Consider the following 20,906-nt stretch of genomic DNA (forward strand, 5'->3'; position numbering starts at 1 on the left):
TCATCAAATTGTCCCGCAGTCTTGAGTACTATCGGAAAACCCTGTAACGTCGGGAGACGAATCGCACGACCGACGTTATCTGTCATATCCCATATAAATTTCGTTCGATAAAATTGCATCCGATCAGCGTTGCCACGGCCCATATAAATTTCGTCCGATAAAATCGCAACGGATGAGCGTTGCCACCACCCTAATTACCGATGCTAAGGGTGCGGCCGGTAGAGCTAGGGCAGAGCAGACCGTCTGCCTGTTCTTAGTTGCCAGTACACAGAAACATTCAAAAGCGATTTGAATTTCCCCTACCCGTCGATACATTGACAGACGTATGACAACTTTGAACCAGACACTGTAAACACGGAGGGCGCTGTCAAACTGATCGCATCATCTGCCGTCCAAATTGTTTTCGAAACGCGAATCAATCAGCCTCATTCCTCGGTGCCTTATTTTAATGTTAAGTGTAGTGTTTTTAAACGATCTTATTGCCTCAACGACACTGTGAAAGTGTTTTTCGTCGTGTTAGCAATAAAGCAAATACAACATCAAATAGCTACGATGCAATCCCGAAGTGTTTACTTCATCGCGTGCAGTCTGGTGGTGGTGCTGCTGAGTTTCGGCGTCCAAAAGGGTGTGTATTGTTTACGATCAGCTTCACCTGTCTACCTGCGCTGGTAACCGTACCGTTCGTTGTCAGATGGGCCCGATTGATTTGTTGAAAGAAGCTACAATTTATAGTCTCTATAGCTGTTAATGCTCAATTTAAAATGTTGACGCTTAAGGATCAAGTCCCACTCGAACGATCGTACAATTAAAATGTATTAATTCAATTTAACACTTACCCCGCACAGGACTGGCCATCAAATGCTGGGAGTGTCGCTCCGATTCCGACCCAAAGTGTGCGGACCCGTTCGACAACAGTACGCTCTCGATCACGGACTGCAAGCAGGTAGAACGAAAGGAGCATCTGCCCGAGGCACAGGCCACGATGTGCCGCAAGATTCGGCAGAAGGTTAACGGCGAGTGGCGATACTTCCGCAGCTGTGCGTTTATGGGCGAGCCCGGCATCGAGGGTGACGAGCGGTTCTGCCTGATGCGCAGCGGCACGTACAACATCTTCATGGAGTACTGTACCTGCAACAGCAAGGACGGTTGCAATGCAGGTTCGTTGCACGGTCCGGCCGGGCTACTGTTGCTGGGTGCATCGTTGCTTGCTCTGATCCTCTCGAAGGTTCGCCTCTTCCGTCTCGTTTAGAGCAATGCCTGCTTGGATGTGGGGAAATAGAGTGTAATTTTGCACGCCATAGGAGCCTTATTCAGCTGTAGCCTTTAGCCGATATAGAGAGCGAGCGAGCGAGGGAGAGAGAGAGAGAGCAGTCAAGCGCAAGCAAAAGAGAAATGGAAAGGCAACGACGATACTTCCGAAGCTTAACTACATTCCGTCCGTGTATTGAATCTCCCGTCAGTATTCGAGGTGCATTTTTGTGTCTGTTTAGTCTGACGATAAGTTTATAAAATGAATAAATAAACTTTTTTAATTAAAACTAACGAACCCACGCAGAAGCGGTTATTTACTACAATTGTACCTTTTATTGATCGTTTTTGTGTATAAAAAATCGTCAGTTAACGTTAAAACTTACAATTCACAATCTACAGGCGGAATGTTATGCATGATATTCTCATATGGACGGAAACAGTTCCTTAGCTGCAGCAAGCTCACCACGGAGACACGGATGGAATGAAGGGAACGCAGTATACCCACAGGGGTAATAAGCGCCTACGATACAATTTTAGCCACCAACAGCAACACGGCAAGGCACAGGGCGGTAAAGGAGGTGGCTTTCAAACCCGGTGCTCCGTTACACTCGTCCTCCACGCAGTAGCACTCCTCCCAGTACACACCGTTCTCGTACACACCCCAGTTGCACACTCCGGTAACACCCGTCTCCGAGACGGACGCACACTGCCGGATGACCTGACGCCATCGGCCATCCCCTGGAAAAGAGCAAAATGAAGGAGCCTTTTTGGTTAAACGAATCCCCAAGATGCATCCCCCCCCCTTTCGGCCGGCTGCACTTACAGATGAATCCTCGCGGGCTCTGGTGCACCACCTTCATGCAGAACGAGCCGGGCATGTGCGACTCATCGCTGTTGCACTCGATCGCAATGTTTTGCGTCTTGTTGAACGCCTTGTACGCGCCACAGTTGTCGACTCCCTTCGGATCAGTTTGCGAGGAACACTGGTAGCACCGGATGGCAGCGGCTGCATAAACACAAACGGGGAACAAACGGGTTTTTAGGTGGTTAGCATGGTCTATATGTGGGCAGTGCGTAATTGAGTGTCGGGCGGGCCACTCCCATTAGGCGGGCGTCCCTGAATTGCGATTGGCAGGGGTGCCCCGATTTCGCTTCCTTCTTTGCGGTGGAGAACTTACCGGAACCGATGCTTAGTGTGACGAGTAACACATTAACTAATGTTTTCATTTTCGTTGGGAAGCTTAATGAATACTGAAAGGCGATAAGGTGGTAAAGTAATTGAGAAAATGCTTTGCTTGAGATTTGTGGCTGTAAACAAACGATCACACACCTGCAGGAATGATGACGGTGAGCTGGGCGCGACAGTGGTCATAAGAGTTTGACAGTTCAGGATTTAGAATTTTTAAAGTTTATTTTTTGTAACAATTTATTTTAATTTGATTTTTAGGATACATATGAATACAAAAAGTTCAATAAAATGCTTCAAAATAATCGTGAGAGTTTCTTATCCTGAAATTGTCCAAATAATATCGTCTAAATGCTCTGGAAATACCACTCAGTTGTGTAGTTTTCTTATTTTTTTTATCAAATTGGTAACACAATTTTAAAAAGAATGAGCTTTAGCTTTTCATGAAATAAAATAGATATCTAAAATTCAATCCTTTGGAATACTATTTTTTAAAATGTAAAACACGCATGACCGCAGAGCTCCATGCACGCTGACCACAGTGCGTTGATTGTTTACAAAGCGTGCTTACAGTGACCACCAAAAAACGAGTCAAACACCTGTTGCTCACGTGCTTTCTTATATTGCTTCTGCTTCTGTTGTATCGTGGCCGATGCAGTCATTCTGTTCGGGCACAGTTTTATCGTATTTGTTTAACCTTAACGTTGGGAGAAATAATGGCAGGCAGCCACTCAAGCGCCCTTTCTTCAGTAAGCCTTTGGGCAGCTGAGGTAATGCTCGGTGGTTAGAGCGTGACCGGTACAGTTTTTTTAGTGAATGTGAAGCGAATTCAATACATTTGTGTGTTCGAGTGCATTTTTATCCATTGCGCCCATATAAAAAATATCGTCACAAATTATGTACCATGAGATTGGGAACATCCCAAGTGCCACAAATCCACTAAACGACCACTAAACGGCTTCTAAACGACTCAAGTTCTCTACCTAAACGGAATATAGAAAGACTTCGTTTAGCAGACGGCAAACGACTCATGCATTCTAAAAATAGCAAAAAAGCTGGTGGCGCTATCTGTTGGTGGGATACCCCAACCAGCTGAGCTTCATCGCTTGGAGGAGAGCTTTCTCATTTCCTCTGTACTGTTGTATGGTTTCGCATTGAAGTTATGCATCGCTAGAACTAGAACGGCGATACGATTGTTTAAATACTAAACTCCAATGGTAACCACCAGCACTGAAGCAAATGAGATTTGAGTAATGGTCGTTGGTGTTGATACCCACGTATCTGACCACACGACCATTCATATAGACTTTTGCTCAGAAAGTTAGAAGGCTATATAGGTCATGATAAGATGAAACATGCCGAAACACATTGCAAGAAAAGGATAGCAATATAATAATCAGTTTTAATACGCCATCTATTGATCAAACCAATAAAGCTGTGAAGCTTTCATTTTTTTTCTATGGATATTCAATTTTCCAGTCGTTTAAGCTTAATCTGTGGCGCTTGGGATCACGTTGGAGGTAAAATTAAGGTAGAATCAGTGTAAGGAGAATTATTATTGGGGGCGAGAGTAAGGGAAGGAGTCGTAAAATGGTTAAAATAACATGTTTGGGAAAACCCTGTTCGTTTGCGAAATGGACAGACTGCTGGACTCGCAATTTCAGACGAAACGAAAATATAGACTGGTATGAAATGTGGGATCGTCTCGTGGTACAGTAGTCAACTCGTACGATTTAACAACATGTCCGTCATGGGTTCAAGCCCCAAGTATAGACCATGCCACCATACGTAAGACTGATTATCCTGCTATGGGCGATGGGGTAGAAAATATGATATTGTTGCGTTACGTAATTGATGGATGACGCCTATGCAGTTTCTGTGGCGTCGACATCACTGTCCGCCACATCTTAACACTTTAAGCGCCGTGTCATATAAATTCGCATGACGGTTTTGCTCACCGTTCAGCTTTGCATCTGACGCTCAGTGACTCTCTTGAGAACGAATGAGGTAGGAAAGAGAAAACGAGAACGACATGTGCTACGCCGCTTATCGCAATGAAACAAAAGAGTGATAACAATCGCACGAGAAACTGTCGCTCTCATCGCTCTCTTGCCATGCGCTACGTGCTCACTCAAAAACTGTGACGTCAGGCTGGCGGTCAAAGTGTTAACCGAATGCCATGGTTACACTACAGAACGCATCATCTGCAAATTGGACCAAACTATCCTCTCACCAGACAGCGACAGTAGACAGGGAGCGCACACTTTTAAAATTCCTTCGTATTACAGTAGACGGTCGATTATCCGGGCAGCTCGGGATCGGACGGTTGCCGGTTAATCGATTTGCACGGATAATGGACCAAAAAATGTCAATGTCGTATAAAAATTGTAAAATTCACTAGTTTTATGTTTAATTCACCTTGAATCAATCGATTAATCGTTAGTAGAATATTATTTAAATCAATAACTATAGGTTTAACAACTGTTCATGAACAAAAATGAATTTCGAAAATACCACTAGACACTACAGAGCTGCACAAAAAACTGGTTGCCCAATTGATTATCGCTGCAAACTTTCGCCGTACGTTTGAAGAGCTGTCACATTCATGCGCAAGGTTAAGCCGCCCGCCAGTTAATCCGCCCCCGGATAATCGACGTTCTACTGTACTTACCTTTATAAAGAACTCTAACCAAAACCACATTTGTAACAGACAATTTTTTAAAAATAAAATCAACAGATAATAGATTTACGTAAACCGAGACTACCCGATATAAGGTAATTTAAGCTGTAAGATAAGGTATAAAGAAGAATGTTAGATTTTAAGTGTAGAATTAATTAAATTATTAAAAGAGGCTATTGAAGTCAATTGACTCAAAGTCTCTATAAACATAAACAAACTAAAAAATACTACGACTGGTATGAGTTCAGTGCCAGTTCCAGGATCTTTATGGCTTCAGGACTACTTCCAAAACCGAGATCAGTTGAAGATCACTGCTTGTGGCGACACTGGGCAACTGACAGCGTTACGTGGCGTTACTAGACCAAGTTACATACATTGTTCTACTCGTGAACATCAATCTTCATTCCCCAGAACGAACCCGAACGGTGGGCGAAACACGAAGGCAGAGAAAGAATTCTAAAACAAAAACACCACCGTTACATTCTTATAGGTTTTAGAATTTATTGTACAAATATAGTTTACACACTTGAGGGGAAGTTATTTTCGTTTTTTGTTTATATCATTTAGGTTTTATTTGTTCTGCTGCTCTGCTGTTTTGTTGTCGTGTTTGTTTGTTTTACACTTTGTTTGCTTTAGCGGTAACAGTGATCCACAAAATCTACGTTTCTTTTGCTTCTCTTTTTATACGTCGAATACAGAGTAAAAGAGTGACGACAGTGGGACAGACGTGTATGGGTTATGTACGTTTAACTGCTAACATCCGTTTCGGAGTTTTCGGGATTTACTTCTTGTATGTTTTGCAGTTTGTGTTTATTTATGTGTTTATATTATCTGTTTATTATTTCTATTTTTCTTCTTCCGGCTTTTATTTAAATCTTATTTGAATAAACTAGCACACGCAGCTTGTGTTTATGTGTGTGTGTTTTTTTCCTGGTAAAAGTGGCAGGGTTACTCTCTTCATCGTCACCGTTTTGGTGGAGTTTTCCGCGTTTTTTTAGCAAAACAGTACGCCAGCCGTACAGTGCCTGCAGGTTAGCGATGATAGCGATAAAATGGAGATTGAATCGGGAAAAGTGTGATTTTAATTGTGATAGTTTAAAACAAAATGTCGATTTATTTTATTTTCCTCCCTCCACACTGATAGCAACAAGGGCGAAGGGTGTAAAGATTATTCTGATTGTAGAACATGTTATTTGTCTGTTTCATTTTCTCTTCTTCATTTGCTAAACATTTATGTTTTGTCTCTCTGCTGCTGTTGTTTTTGTTGTTGATGATTTATATATTATATAAAACAAATCAAAAAACGCATTGTTCTTAAAAGTTAAACACTGTCTGCCCCCTTCACATATATTCACAAATATTCATACGGATTTGACCCGCGCCCGAAGTACTGTTAGTATGAGAAGTAACAACGGAACAAAAACACACATACCATTGTCACTAGTATAGCTGGCAGCAGCCACAGTTAATACACAGTTCTATTGTTTTGTATGTTTTGCAGCCTTACCTACTAAGGTGAATATGTGTGTTTGTTTTTTGTTTTGTGTACATTTTGTTAGCGTTTTTTGTTCTTTGTGTTTGTATCCTTTTGCTGTCTTATGTTGTTTGTGTATGTTGTTCTTTTATCTCAAGCACCTTTCCTTCCTGTTGTTTGTTGTATTTTCTAGTTTGGGTTTTCTTTTCTTTTTATTCACTTTTACTCTTTCCAGCAGATGTTCTCTTTTCAATGCCTTTTCATTGTATTATTCTTTTCACAAGCGATATAACTTAGGTTGATACACATGGAACACTAAAATAAATAACTGCCAACAAAATTAAACACAAGAACACTGCTTCAACAGCAAAACAGAAGACATTGTCCGCCAATCGGCAAGCTTCAAACCCGTTTCCAACGCTGTGTTCACACTGTGTGGAAGCGCTTTGTTTGTTTTCCCAAATTTTCATATGACTTTCTCGCATCATCGCCCCACACGACTCCTCAACGATGGGGCGGGCACTGTGGCGGTGATGTTTGGTTGGCGTTCGGCCCTGTTTAGGCTCCGGACCGGATGCGATCGCTGCTGTACACCAGAGGTCCCTTTTCTTCCCCTTTACCTTTGCTTCACATGCGTTTTTTTTTTTTTGCCAGTGTATGTATGTCTTGCAGAAACTGTTGGAATTTCGGAAACTTTGAAGCAAGCAACCGAAAACCTGCATGCCGGGAAGCTGTATGCTTTATGTGTGTCGTTGCTTATCCTGCACACGTTGGGACACAAGTTCTAAATGCGTTCGTTAGAAGCACAAACCCTTTCCCCTTCAATTAAGCTGAGGGGCGAGAGGGTGACAAAGAGCAACAAACCTCCAAAGCTGGATTGTTGTGTTGCGAGGGATGATAAAATTGATGTACACGCCATTCCGTCAACGAGTCGGAACGGGGATAAATAGTTGCCAAAACGCAGGTATTTTCATCGGAACTCAGTAAATTATACAGCTGCTACTGCTGCTGCTACTGAGTGTGAGCGCAAGCACACTGGAACGCGCTGGTAAAGGGGGAGAAGAAAAGGGAGAAGCCAAGCCCACGGCATGAAGCAGGGAGGGAAAATGGTTCGAAAAAATCCGTTGGCTCCGACTTTCCACGTCCTTGGCATGCCATACAATGGGCCCAGCATACACAGTATGGTGACAGCAGTAGTGGTACGCGGTTGCTTCCAAACATGTTGCTGTTCGATGTTGATGTTCGAGGGGAGGTACTTGCCACTGCCTCGTGCACCCGCGCTTTTTCCCCTTTGGGGGCTGCAAGGGGAGAAGGAGAGGTTGTGGTTGCAAGAAATAAACCGAGATCGGTGGGGCGTGGTGGGGGAAAGTGATGGAAAATTTGAAACAAAACCACGTTTGGCGGTTGTTCTTTCCAGTTATTAGTACAGGAATGATGAAACAAAGAAACAGGAATGATATGCTTCCAATTGGAAAAAAATAAATCCTAGTAATTAGTAGTTAAAATGTAGTTAAACAACAACAAAAATTAAATAATAACAACCACTTGATGTGTATAAAAATAGAAATTACATCTTAAACTGCAAAATATGTGTAAACTGATCATTTGAAATGAGTGTACTAAAACGCCATTCTGTTATACTCTCGTTCTATTTACTCTCTCGTCTTTCTCTCTCTCTTTTCCTTCTCAGTACGTGCGTGTGTGTTTGTGTAACTTTACGTGTATGTATGTATGTGTTTGTGTATGCATTTAAATGATCATTATACATACATATATATCGACACGATGCTCAAAACGGAACGATAGATGTGAATAGATGCTTGTAATTGAAACTGTTATACAGTTGAAGTTTTAACACTCACCATTTAGCTATTTAGCACTAGTAGTAAACACATTCTTCTGCTTTTCGCTGCTGCATTGTTCTAGTTGTTTTTCAGTTGTTTTCCGTTTCTTTTTTTGCTTTTCTTTTCTCTCTAAGGGAATGCTTGCTTGCATTGTGTAACGTTCACCTCGTCTAGTTATATTTTTCGTACAGCTTTGTTTTTTTCTTTTTTAAGTATATTGTTCTATCGATTATTTTACCTTACCACACTTTATCTTTCTCGTCTGTTTTGTTTGTTTGTTTTTTTTTCATTTTAATTTTACGTTTCTTATTAACATCTTAGATGCGTTTCTAAATAGATTTTTCCTAAACACATTGAACGATTGTTTGTATATTGTAACGTGTGCGATGTCGCGTTTCTCTCTTCTATGTAGTCTTTTAATCTTATTTCCTCTTTTCTTTAATGTTTTTTGTTCTGTTTCTGTGTCATGTACATTCATTATTCTATTAACAATCACACTAAAAGTTCAGTGTCAGTGGCATTGTTTTTGATTATTTTTGAGTAGAGCATTTTTGGTTGTTTTGTGTTTGTGCTTTCCTTTCTCCATCCAGAATGCTCACTTTTAGACATTGAGCACTTATCTTTAAGATAGGTGACGTAATTTCAGCACTTTATGCTGCACTATGTTCACCGGTTGTTCGTTTCCTGTAGGTAAAATGTCATCGAAATAATTGACAAGCCTTGCTGGTCCGAATATAGACCGAAAATCTAAACACAACGTTACAAGCTGTTTTGATAAACAACAGGTGCGCAGCGGAAACGAGAGCAAGCAGGCAGACGAAAAAGAAAGAAACATTGCTCAATGTTTGCCATAAGCGTGGTTCATGCCTTCCGCTCGAGCTGGCTCGAAATGAAATCAAAACTTTGCCATCCACCGACAAGCAGCAGTGGGAAATCGAACAAAAAGTGCGAAAAATAATTGCGAAACCCCCGTGCACGTGCGTATGACACCAGAGGGTGATGCCTTCTTTTTTTTGTTCATTCATCCTCTTTCTATCAGAACGGTTCGCAATCAATACTGTCCCGTTGTCGAGGACGATAGTGTGTGTTGGGTGCATGTTAGTGTTATTTTTGTTATTTTTTTCGTTCTCTCCCCTAGTCTTGGGCAGTCTCACTGTGTGCTTCCTGTTGGGGTTTCATCTTCTCCACATCATCACCATCATCATCATCATCATCATCATCGTCATCTCTCTATCGGTGCGCGATTGGGTTCGGTGCTGGCTGGGACTGCAACTGCTCGTCCTTCCATGTGGGTCGACATATCCAGGGCTGCATTCTGGAGCTACCGCGCTATTTATAGCGAGCATGGTAGGGAAATCACTATGCTGCATTGTTTTTCCGTGCGCTCTTTTTTTTGCCACCCAAGCGCCCACACGTTGCTTTGGAAATTACCAAGAATCGCATGGATTCTATGGAGCGCGCAGTGTTGACGCGTGTGTCGTTTGCCGTTTGCGGTGGTGGCTCCGAGCTGCAGGAATAGACGCAACTCCTAACCTAGTGGGGCGTGGTAAGTGATTTTTATCTCTTTCGCTCTCTCTATCTCTCTCTCTCTCTCTCTCTCTCTCTCTCTCTACCCGAGATTGGCTACATTTCAAAACGCACTCATCGCACTGGACAAAAAAGGTATTTTGGGAGCTTTCATCCTATGAATGACACTACGACACTCTTCTTCTACATCTACTATGCTTTCACCAATGTCGTCCGACAAAACTCATTACAACAGACCGAGATGGACAAGATCGAACTGCTTTTCTTTTTTTGGCAAGTTCAACAACAACATCACTCCGCCAACTAACCTGCTTCGTAGGAAATTAAATGACCTTTTCTAGTTGCCTCCCCCCGCCAGTGGATGGTGGGAATAGGAGTCGCTATCTCAACATCGATTTATCCGTCCAGCTCCAGTAATGCACAAGCAAGGGTGTATCCGATGTTTTCCCTTCACCGTTGACGCTGGTTAGAGCCTGCGGATTGATGGGTGCCTTCCCTTCTACTATTTCTTGATGGTGGCGTTTGGAGAAGGAAATTGAAATGTATTGCGTGAAACGAACGAATTGGTTGGAAAAAACGGCCTCGGCTCTGCATTACCTCGGGGTTATAGTAACTGAATTGAGTGTCGTCATAATTTTTGCCTTCAGTGCATTAATGCTGCTGCTGTTGCTTTCCGCTTGTCTCTTCAGTGTAATGCCTTATTCTGTGAAAATCGAGGAGAGCAAATGAAGGAAAAGAGATGAGATTCACTTAAGCAGTAGATGGTATGGTAATAATTCTGGAGTGAAAATCAAGCGCATCAGAAGGTTAATGTAACTTCTTCTATTAATGGGATGTCATTTATTCTAGAAATGACAAGAAAAGCCGATTAAAAAGCGGAATAGGTTCAGCGATCGGATTGATTCATAGACCGAAAAGAGACATCACAAGGAAAAGTACTAAAAAAGGAAATGATTTAAAAAAATATGTTACTTACAACAGTTGTTAGTCTAACCAGCTATAAAGGTCCTATTCTTCTTCTTCTTTGGCACAACAACCGTTGTCGGTCAAGGCCTGCCTTGTACCAACTCTAGTGAAGTGAGCTTTGGCTTTTCAGTGACTTACAGGGCTATCGAGGATTATATAGACATGTTCAGCGAGTTGTAGATTCGTTCAGGCATATAATAGACTCATTCAGCGAGATATAGAATTGTTCGGAAGTAGGCGTTGACATGTTCGGTTATACTGTAGAGCTGTCACTTTTGTACCCCTTGGACTGCAGCTTGGATCATTCTCATCAGAAGGTAAACAAACGGTTTTCGAAAAAATATGTTTGTTTCAACTAATTCATGTATTCAACAGCTTGGGGAATGATTATTAGCTACTTTTAGGACATTTACGAATGAAAAATTAAACGTTGCGGCACAGGGTGTAAACAAAACAAATGACAACACTACAGAATCGCTGAACATGTCAACGCCTACTTCCGAACAATTCTATGGCTGGTATTATTGAATCCGTTCGTAGCGGGAACGTACGGCGCTCACATGAAATTTTAGGGATGGCAACACATTTCTTGAGCCCGCTCCTACAACGCCGCGGTGAATAACTGTAGCAACCATCTAGTACGTTAAGAAAATGAGTGTCGGGACGTACGCCGCCGCTACGAACGGATTCAACAATACCAGCCTATATTTCGCTGAAAGAGTCTATAACAGGGTTTTCGAGGATTATATAGACATGTTCAGCGAGTTGTAGATTCGTTCAGGCATACAATATAAATAATCCTCGAAAACCCTGTATTGTTACCATAGCAGGATAGTCAGTTCTACGTATGAGGGCACGGTCTATTCGGGGCTTGAACCCATGACGGGCATGTTGTTAAGTCGTACGAGTTGACGACTGTACCAGCAGACCTGCCCAAAAGGTCGTGTTACATTACAGTAATAATTCTGGATTTTTTCTGTTGTTGACCACATTGGACGATCAAACACACTGGAGCTACCGATTTGACACCTTCAAGAGTAGGCGGCTTTCATTCTGTACTATGCCAGATTCATACTTTACAAGACCCGAATAGGAATGACAGAGCCCAATTGAGGGTTTACGTCGTCCGAAAACAGTATTTACGGCGACCGATAACACTTTGACGATGCCGGATTGGCTAGGCAAAACCCTGTATTAATTGTTTTCTAAATACTCTTGAATGTGAATGAACTCGTTAAAAAAAAGACAAACCTCCAATTAAATAAATTCCAAAGGTTAGATTTGCTCACGGTATGAATGTGTATCCTGCCTTAATTACACATCATAATCAGCAGATGTAAAACAATTATAACTGAGGAGGAAAGTACGGTTTGCAACAAGCAGAGATGATTAAACATTAATGTAGATCGTTTCATTAAAATTGTATGTCTCTCCATCCTCCACAAGAGAAGGGCATGTGTAAGTGAAGGTCTAAAGTGCTCATCTGTTTCCCCCTAAGCTCTTCAAATCCCAAACGGATCAAAAAATGGAAGAAAAAGTTCAAACAGACGCCATCGCATTATGAAATGACGTTAACAAGACAGATACATCGCTTCTTTTACATCGCGATTTCTGTAAGTTCAATAAAAGTAAACTTGTAGCAGCTTTCCTTTTTAAACGTACGCCGAAAGAGTGGTGCAAAGCTTGTAGTGTCAAGTCATACGCACGAGTTTAAATTAAACAAGATCTTAATATCGTTTGTACGTGTTGCGGGCACGCAACGAGTTGCCGGAAGTGCCCATCGCTGTAAAAACCTTCTAATTGGTTCTCGGGGCCCTGCCGCTTAATACCAAAATCTCTGAGCCATTCGGTTGAACGTTGCTATAAGCACGGCTCAGCCTCAAACAACCCGTTAGGTTCTCTCCTGCCCCTTTCTTTCGGGAGCACTATCGGGAGCATTAAGGCTTGAGTAACCTTTTAATCCGATTACAGCTTTACCAGGGAATTTGAACCAAATTGGACCGTGCCGAGCTGGAGGCTAAATGAAGTCTACAGCAATACAAAACCAAAAAAAAAAAATAACTCACGTACACACACACACACGCACAGTGGAAGACGGTATATGGCAACTTGAGCCGCCCTGATGGTATCCGGATTTTGCGTATCGGCGCCGATTCGTTGAAGCTTCCGAAAACCTCCGAAAAATCACCTCCGGGCAATCCCCCCGGCGAAGGGTGGTTTTGATTTCCGAACCAAACGGAAACAGAGGGAAAGAGGCACAACAACTTTTTGCGGGGCATTGCGGATACCACGCGTGAGTGGAATTTAATGAAAACTCATCCTCTTTGACGGGTTGTATTGAACTGTATGCCATGTTTTGAGGTACGAGTAAGGTACGGGGCGGGGTTTTTTTTTTGTTTCGGGGATCTGTTCCGGGAAGTTTGGGATTCATAACAATGGAATTGTTTGTTGGTTTGGGCGTGTGAAAACCCGGAACAGAGAAGTTAAAAGCACAACTTTTTCGAGCGAAAATGTGTGTGTGTTGTGGATTGTGGTGTTTGTTGTGATGCATGGGGATGATCGCGTCTGGGCACAGTACAGTAAGGCGTTAAAATGTTGATGTAATGCATATTTATAATGGGTATATGTAGGAGAGTTATTGCTGGTTGTGAGAAGGGTGAGAAGCATGTTATTCTTATGTTATCGATGGTATGAGCAGCAAATCGTTTTTCCACTTGGTCTACTCTAAACTACATTTTCTTGGTCGCTTCCGTATTGGTTTAAACGTAATTACATCGTAAAGAAAAGCGTTCCTGAATTTGATGAGTGTATAGTTACAAAGTTAGAAACATTTAAGACAATGAAAAATTGTGAACGATAGACAAAATTGGTTCATGGCGCATGAAACACACAGTCAGGCCCGTAGCGTAGTATTGGCCGGATTGGTCACCGCCAAGGTCCATAATACAATTGCACGATGTAACATCATTCAGGGCGTCTCTGAGCAAAGCTGGGTATGGTGGTACTGTGGTACAGTTCATGGGTTCAATTCTAGAATGGACCGTCCCCCGTAGCAAGGACTAGGGTAGTCCAACTGCGTGGTTCTCAATAACTCCCATGTCCGCCGTCATGTCCGCGTTGGATGTTACGCCAAGTAGAGGAAAGAGGGCGCCGTGTATATATTTTTGCCAAGGGCGCCACCATACCACGCTACGGCTCTGCATACAGTATACCAACAATCAAATATAATCTTTCTCTGGCCGTGGTTGATAGTTGGGATTTATCGAAGAAAGATACCCCAACTACCCAAGTAATATTTTTCAGCATCAAAATCGGCCTTTAGAGTTATTTGCCTTAAAGTTGAGCCTTACGAAAGCACATTAAAGGGATTTTAGCACAAAGCCCTTTAACTTCGACTGTAATATGGCTTTTTTGTTGCTCTCTTCTTGTGACATCAACTTTAAATAAATGAAAACTATTGTTTGTTAAATGAAAACTGCTAAGAACTGGGCCATGGAATCGTCTGAAGTGGCATTATGGATGGGAAAATAAGATCATTTTTAAATGAAACCCCAATATTTGTTAAAGAAACATATCGTATTCAGTCATACAATCGACCCAAAAGGCACAGCTTTACAAACAAAAGTTGATTGCATTACAGGCGTTTTTGAACGCCAGATGTTTCAACAAAAGAAAAAAAACCATTCTGATTATAACCAACCGCGCTGAATGCATTCAGGATGATCAAATGCACATGATTAGCAACACTGATGATGCACATTATGCATCGGGTCGGGGTTGATAATGATTGCTTGAATTTGCATAATTTTCATTACACATGACAATCCCGCCTCGATGGTATCGCATATCCTGCACCATATTATGCACTGTATCGATATTTGTCAGTCCGGCACGGCTATAGATTGATTTCATCGTATTGGACCCGGGAAACCACCTGTAGAGCCACAGAACGACCGTTATTGAAACAGAAAGGCAGTAAAAAAAAAATAGTACAGCGATAGTACGATTCGCCGCAAACGCAACCGTAGCTGACACACTGTTAAGGACAGATTGTGTCAAGGGTTGTGACAAGCGTATCCCGCACGGTTAACCACGAAGTAATCCTCCGAATTCCGCTGTGTGGGTTATGCACGATGATGGAGTGGACAAACAACGCGGACACAATTGGAGTGTGGCGGAGTATGCACCAAGTACTATGAATGATTGCACTTGCGACGTTATTAAGTACGCGCAGCAGAGTGGGAAGCTTTTACGCTGCCTATTAGTGTCTGGTATCGCTACCATAATTCGTGGAATGCTAGAATCCCTGTCGCTGCTTCTTGGTTGACTATACTTTTTCTCTCTCTCTCTTTTACGATTCATCAGAACGGATTTGGCTCGATTGCTTTTAATATACGGATGAGTGATATCCCTACAAAATTCCGGCAGATAATCCCGATGAGCCAAGTCATCCAACTCCACGACTGCAACAAGCGCTCATCGGAGCGGGCTGGGCAACAATCTTAGAGGCGATTTGGTCGATCGATGGTCCAATTCTCAAACCCGGTCCCTAGACTGCGGACGCAGCCGCTGCCAACAGGTACACAGATGGGCGACTGTGACACCCGTCGAGTATCGGTGCTGCTGTCTGGTCCCCCCCATTGCCCAGTATGCCCTGGTCTGGTTGGTAATTTAAATTTTAATTAGTTTGATTGATGATGATACTCACGTTGATGGGAAAGTTTTCTCGTTTTCCCGGCCCATCCTGGCGCGATACTGCAGCTGTGTCCTTTCCTGTGTTTCCGGGATGGTTCTGGGATTCGCTTGTGTTCTGCCCCTCTTCTCCCGGAAGCAGGATCGCTAGGACGGGGGGAACAGAACAAAACATTCCAGCAGAGCAGCATTTGCTGTGCCGTGTTTCGCCAACCACCTTCTCCCAGCTTCCCAGTTGATATTGTTCACTTTTGATTCATTTACGGTCACTTCACCGTCGGCTTCACCTTACTGCTGTACTGCCGAACCGGTGGGTGTAGCTATTGGGAAAGGGTCGGTTGTTGAGCAAATGCCGCCGCCGGGGACCGGGGTGACGAACCGTCGACCATAATTCCGTAACACTTGTTAGCATTCTCCCGGCACTTTTGTAGCCTGCAGGAAGAAGAAAGCGGATGGCGAGAGAAAAGGCTTCATGTAAAACATGGCATAAAGCACGAGTTTGTAACTAACGGCAAACACAGCACACAGCACACAGAAAGGAGCAGCAACAACGTACACAACGTAACTAGTTTGCAACTAATCAACAGCGAAGGGACTATTCCACGGGAGGGAAAAGTGGACACGAAAGAAAAGTTCTGTACGTGTGTGTGTGTGTGTCTTTTCGAGTGGGTGAGAGCGGAGCATTTCGTACGTCAAACAAAACTCGCACTCACCCTTTTTGGGAGGCCAACAACGAAGCCGAGGTGACAATAATTCTAAAGCGATGAAGTAACAATTTTCAAAAACAGCACCACACCATTTGAGCAGGGTTTCCCCCTGGGGGAAGTTGCCCGTTGCGTTGTTGGGCGGTTGGATTGGTCCCCGGGTGGGATGATGGTCAATCCAGCAAAACACCACGCCCAGCACGCCGGTATGGTGTGGCCAGTGGTTGGTGTTACATTGGAATTGTAATTATTTAAATTGCGTTTTGATTGCAGCTGTGGGTTGGGTTGCAGTTGTTGTGTAACTTTCGGTTTGTTTCGAGTAGTCAGAAGTGATAAGAGGTGTAGGTGTAAGGATTATCCTGATACCTAATAGATAGTATTTTTATGTTACATAAATAATGTCAAAATTTCGATAGAAAAATCACTTCTACCAATCGAACTTCCACAATGGTCTTTGGTCGTGGCCTATTGGGCTAGTAAATCAATAACATTAAATAATCGAATCTGCTATCGTCAGCGTCAAACGGATTTAATGGGTTTCAGAATACATTCGGCTGTTTCCTTTTTTTTTTTGGAGAATGTCCCAATCAATGTATAAACGGCCATGGGGAAGAGAAAGAGAACAAACCGACCGATTTTATTGCATACAGTCGTATAAATTTATCGTTGCATGATGCACGAATAAAACGTCTACAGTTTTATGATCCACCAGCCGCTTGGTCAGTTAGGTTGATTGATTGAAATAGCAGCAAAAAAGGCACACGATTCATGATTTCAGGGGAGGTTTGGATTAAATCGTTCTCGGTAATCATTAAGATAAGGGTGTATGTATGTTAGTATTTTGTTGACTATAAATTCGGGTATGATTCAAAAAGGAAATGCTAGAATGTCGTAAATCGATCACCGTGACGTAGTTACTTTTATCAAACAATTCGAAATTGTTGCACATTCAATAATAGACTAGCTTCCCTTGCATAATGCTTCATTATAAGCAACTAAATAATAGTTTTACTCATATTCCATAATAAACAATTTACTGGGAAGACTGGCTACTTAAGAGCTTATGAACTTATGATTATGAAGTAGAGCTTAGGATTTAAGACATTTAAGACATCCAAGAAATTAATACGAGGTATAAGCAATTTAACACCAGCGGTTCTACCTATAAATAATCGAAACCTATGTAGGCGTGACGTACTTTTGAAGTCGTCCCAGAATTCACCTATCTTGGGTCAAAGGTCAGCAACGACAATAGCATGGTAGCGCAAGGATGCTGGCTGCCAACTGGTCTTTCTACAGCCTGAAAAATTAGTTCACCTCAAAGAACCTGTCGCGACGGACGAAGCTTGGCGAAGCTATACAGTACCTATATAGTACCGGTACTCACATACGCCTCTGAGACATGGACACTGTCCAAATCTGACAAAACCCTCTTAGAAGCATTCGAGAGGAAGATGCTCAGAAGGATACTTGGCCCCGTATGTGTGGAAGGACAATGGAGGAGCTGTTATAATGAAGACCTATACGAGTTGTACGGCGACCTCACTGTCGTGCAGCGTATCAAGCTCGCCAGGCTCCGGTGGATTAGCCATGTTGTACGCATGGAACTGGACGACCCAGCCCGTAAAGTCTTTTTAGGCCGTTCACAAGGACAGAGGAGGTAGGTGGTAGGCCTTAATTGAGGTGGCAGGATGGCGTGGAGACGTCCGCCATTAAGGCCGGGATAACGGATGGGTAGACGAAGACGCGAGACTGTGAGCGGTTTTAGACACTTCTGAGGCAGGCCAGGACCGCAAAGCGGTTGTAGCGCCATTTTCCGTCATTGCTAGGGGGGCCGGTTCATAAGAGGATTGAACCCACGACGGAATTTGGTTACCACGGACGGATGGAAGAATAAACTTATCAAAGGATCGTAAGCATTCCGTAACGTCAGTAATCAGTAACGTTGCATTCCAGTGGCACGCATTCGATTGTAAAGATACGCATTTGATGATAGTGGCATGCGATTCGCAGGTGACGACACGCGATTCGAAGCAAATGGCACGAGATTCATCTGTAACGCTAGAAACACGTGTAATACCAATCCAATTCAAAGGGTCAACGGTTACAGCTTGTTAAACTATAGGGGGTGGGGGTCGAAAATGGCGTAAAATTTTTACGTAAAGTAATTGATGGATGACATAGTCATATGCTTGTCTGTAAAGGCTTCCTAGAACTATTGATAACTACAAGCAACTGAATAATACTCTTATCAATGTTAAAATAGGACGATTCGCCTGAGAATCAATGTCGTCTGAAGAGATTAACGATTCAGAAGAGTTTAACGATCGACAAACCCCTACGTTTTCTAGCATAATGCTACAATCTTGGCATTGTTTAAGAAAGATTCACGAAAGGGTCCCGCAGCATTGGGATAAAAAGAGAAGCCCGGCAACCCTTCAAGTCGAGTATTGACTGCATGAAAAAGGTAGATTAATCACATCTCCTCAGCTATTGAATATGTACTGAAATTAAAACGAAATTGCGATGAAATTTGAACCAGTGTTCATCTGTACAATATCCACATAGAAGGTAAAGCACAACAAGACAGAACCACAATGGAATTCCAAATTGTTCGAAGAATCTTTTGACTATGTCGTAGATGCCCTCTCACCGAGAATGATTTTACTCAAGTTCATTCGTTTCTGAATGTAAATTCATTAACAGTGATTTTGACACAACAATATTGCATCAACTAACAAGGCGTGTTTAGTTGCCCAACACCTCCGTGAAAATGTGTTATTATTTCAACTGAAATGGTACAACAGCATCGTGTCTTCGGGCTCTATTTGACCAAATAGCACTTCATTAAATTTTGAAGCAGGCTAAATGTAGAAACCATTTTAATTATCCTCACTACGACTAAGTGCACACCTGCCGGGCGAACCACACTTAAACCGTAACAACGGACCACACTTCTCAACGTGCAGCAAAGGCTTCACCAGCTGGATAATCAAGGCGAGCTCTTTAATTTAAAGCTTCATTATCCTACCATTGCCCTTCATTCCTGGCCAGTCTGTCCTCGAATCGCAGAAGGATGTTCTTTTTTATTTCCTTACAAAAATAGACCGACCCCTACCGCATCTTTCTCTGACGTTCCCCAGCTACCAGCATCCTTCTACCCTTCACTGCGAGCTGCACTGTAATCTATTTGTGCATCTGACAAGTGGTGCCCCAACTGGCGTGTGTGCTCGGACCTGCGAGGATGTGTACATGCATTCCTGGGCCCTTCTACCCTACAACGGGGACCCCTTCAGTACCGTCCAGTGAACCGAGGACAAATAAATTCAACCATAACGTGTCTGTAATTTCCCATCAGCATCACCGTGCACCGTGAACACACACACGTTAAGAGAGTCCCATCGTGCATAAGTAGTGTGTGTGTTGAAAAATCCTTTAATCTCCCGACGGACTCGGAGGGTTTGTCTTGGTCAAGTTTCCGGTCCATTTCGAGGTTTCCGTCATCCCACTTTGACTGGCGGTCGCTTTCTTTGAGGTGGAGGTGGCAGAGTATCCTCCTTCTGTTTTGTGTTCACTCTCATTTTTTTAAATGTCGTACTACACAGGTCACCCACGCGTAGCCTCTGCCATCCATTTGCGTGCAATGTTTGTTCAACCGTACCCTTTTTAGCCACGGTTCAGCTAAGCGGCAGCGTGCCGAGCCGTCCTGAGGGCAATTATTCAAATTGTTCAAACGGTTGGCGCGTGTTAGACTGTGGCGAGAGAGTTACGCCAAGGAATCGCAACAATGTATTGGACGCCATCGTTGGCTTCAGAAGGGTGATTAAAAGTTTTGTACAAATTATAGTAATTTGCGCCTTAACCTACCTAAACTATTTTGTTGTATTTATTTTGATATGTTGTATTAAAATAAATAATTAAAATTTTATCTCAAACTTTTGGACTACATAATGGCTTGTTTTTAGAACGGCAGGAAATTTTATGTCAATGCTTGTGTTTGAATGTTTGTCACTTTTCACTTTGAATGTTATATAGAAGTGTCTAGTTTATTGTTTTAATTGTCTTTAACGCAAAGGTTTCTCATTTTTTGCCAAATTAACTGCGCTTACGATAAATTGGGCGTTGTTAAATGAATTTTTATACTTAAATCGATTTTAGGGAGTATTTAATATGTGCCAAAACAGTTATTAGGATATACAATAAAGGTAAATGTTTGATTGTTTGTAAAACACGTATTTGGAGAGAAATACTTCAATTTGTTAGATTAATTGAATGTGGTTTGGCGGGGTTTTACGATTTACCTTAGTTAAGATATCGTAAAGAAGAATGGTTTTGTGCAACATTCGTCGAAGGGTAGGACATAGCAACAAGCGTCAAACTCCCGACTGTAAGTAGTACGGACTATACTGCTTTATTGGGGTAAACCAATATGTCATAAATAAGCAGCTCAATTTAATGGCTGATGGCAGGGCTATACGGACTACAATCCGGGGTGATAAAGAAAATAAGAAACAATTTGCTTAACCAAGCGGTGTTGAAAGTAGAGGTTGGAATGTTTTGTTGTAACTGGTAAAACATAAAT

General features: G+C 42.5%; 3 protein-coding genes across 21 annotated transcripts in view; 1 reads left to right on the plus strand and 2 right to left on the minus strand.

Moving 5' to 3' along the window:
- The first annotated feature begins 353 nt into the window (after positions 1 to 353).
- Positions 354 to 1,542, plus strand: LOC1275490 (uncharacterized). Its single transcript, XM_314738.4, has 2 exons — positions 354 to 625; positions 846 to 1,542. Exons 1-2 carry the CDS (start codon positions 553 to 555, stop codon positions 1,247 to 1,249), a joined length of 477 nt encoding a protein of 158 aa, XP_314738.3. The 5' UTR covers positions 354 to 552; the 3' UTR covers positions 1,250 to 1,542.
- Positions 1,543 to 1,561: 19 nt separating this feature from the next.
- Positions 1,562 to 2,603, minus strand: LOC1275491 (uncharacterized). The gene is made up of 3 exons (XM_314739.5): positions 2,430 to 2,603; positions 2,075 to 2,257; positions 1,562 to 1,989 (listed from the first exon to the last, which is right to left on the minus strand). Exons 1-3 carry the CDS (start codon positions 2,476 to 2,478, stop codon positions 1,772 to 1,774), a joined length of 450 nt encoding a protein of 149 aa, XP_314739.5. The 5' UTR covers positions 2,479 to 2,603; the 3' UTR covers positions 1,562 to 1,771.
- Positions 2,604 to 5,593: 2,990 nt separating this feature from the next.
- Positions 5,594 to 20,906, minus strand: part of LOC1275493 (probable G-protein coupled receptor CG31760) — a 75,531-nt gene continuing 60,218 nt past the window's right edge. For 14 of the 19 annotated variants that reach the window (XM_061660548.1, XM_061660543.1, XM_061660539.1 and 11 more), the window contains 2 exons: positions 15,637 to 16,052; positions 5,594 to 10,665 (listed from right to left, as the gene is read on the minus strand). The gene's annotated coding sequence lies outside the window, so the exon portion shown is untranslated. The remainder of the gene's footprint in view (positions 10,666 to 15,636; positions 16,053 to 20,906) is intronic. The other 5 variants (XM_061660547.1, XM_061660535.1, XM_061660554.1 and 2 more) reach the window with 5 other exon arrangements.

The sequence above is a fragment of the Anopheles gambiae genome, chromosome 3 (assembly GCF_943734735.2).
Source record: "Anopheles gambiae chromosome 3, idAnoGambNW_F1_1, whole genome shotgun sequence".
Classification (NCBI taxonomy): domain Eukaryota; kingdom Metazoa; phylum Arthropoda; class Insecta; order Diptera; family Culicidae; genus Anopheles; species Anopheles gambiae.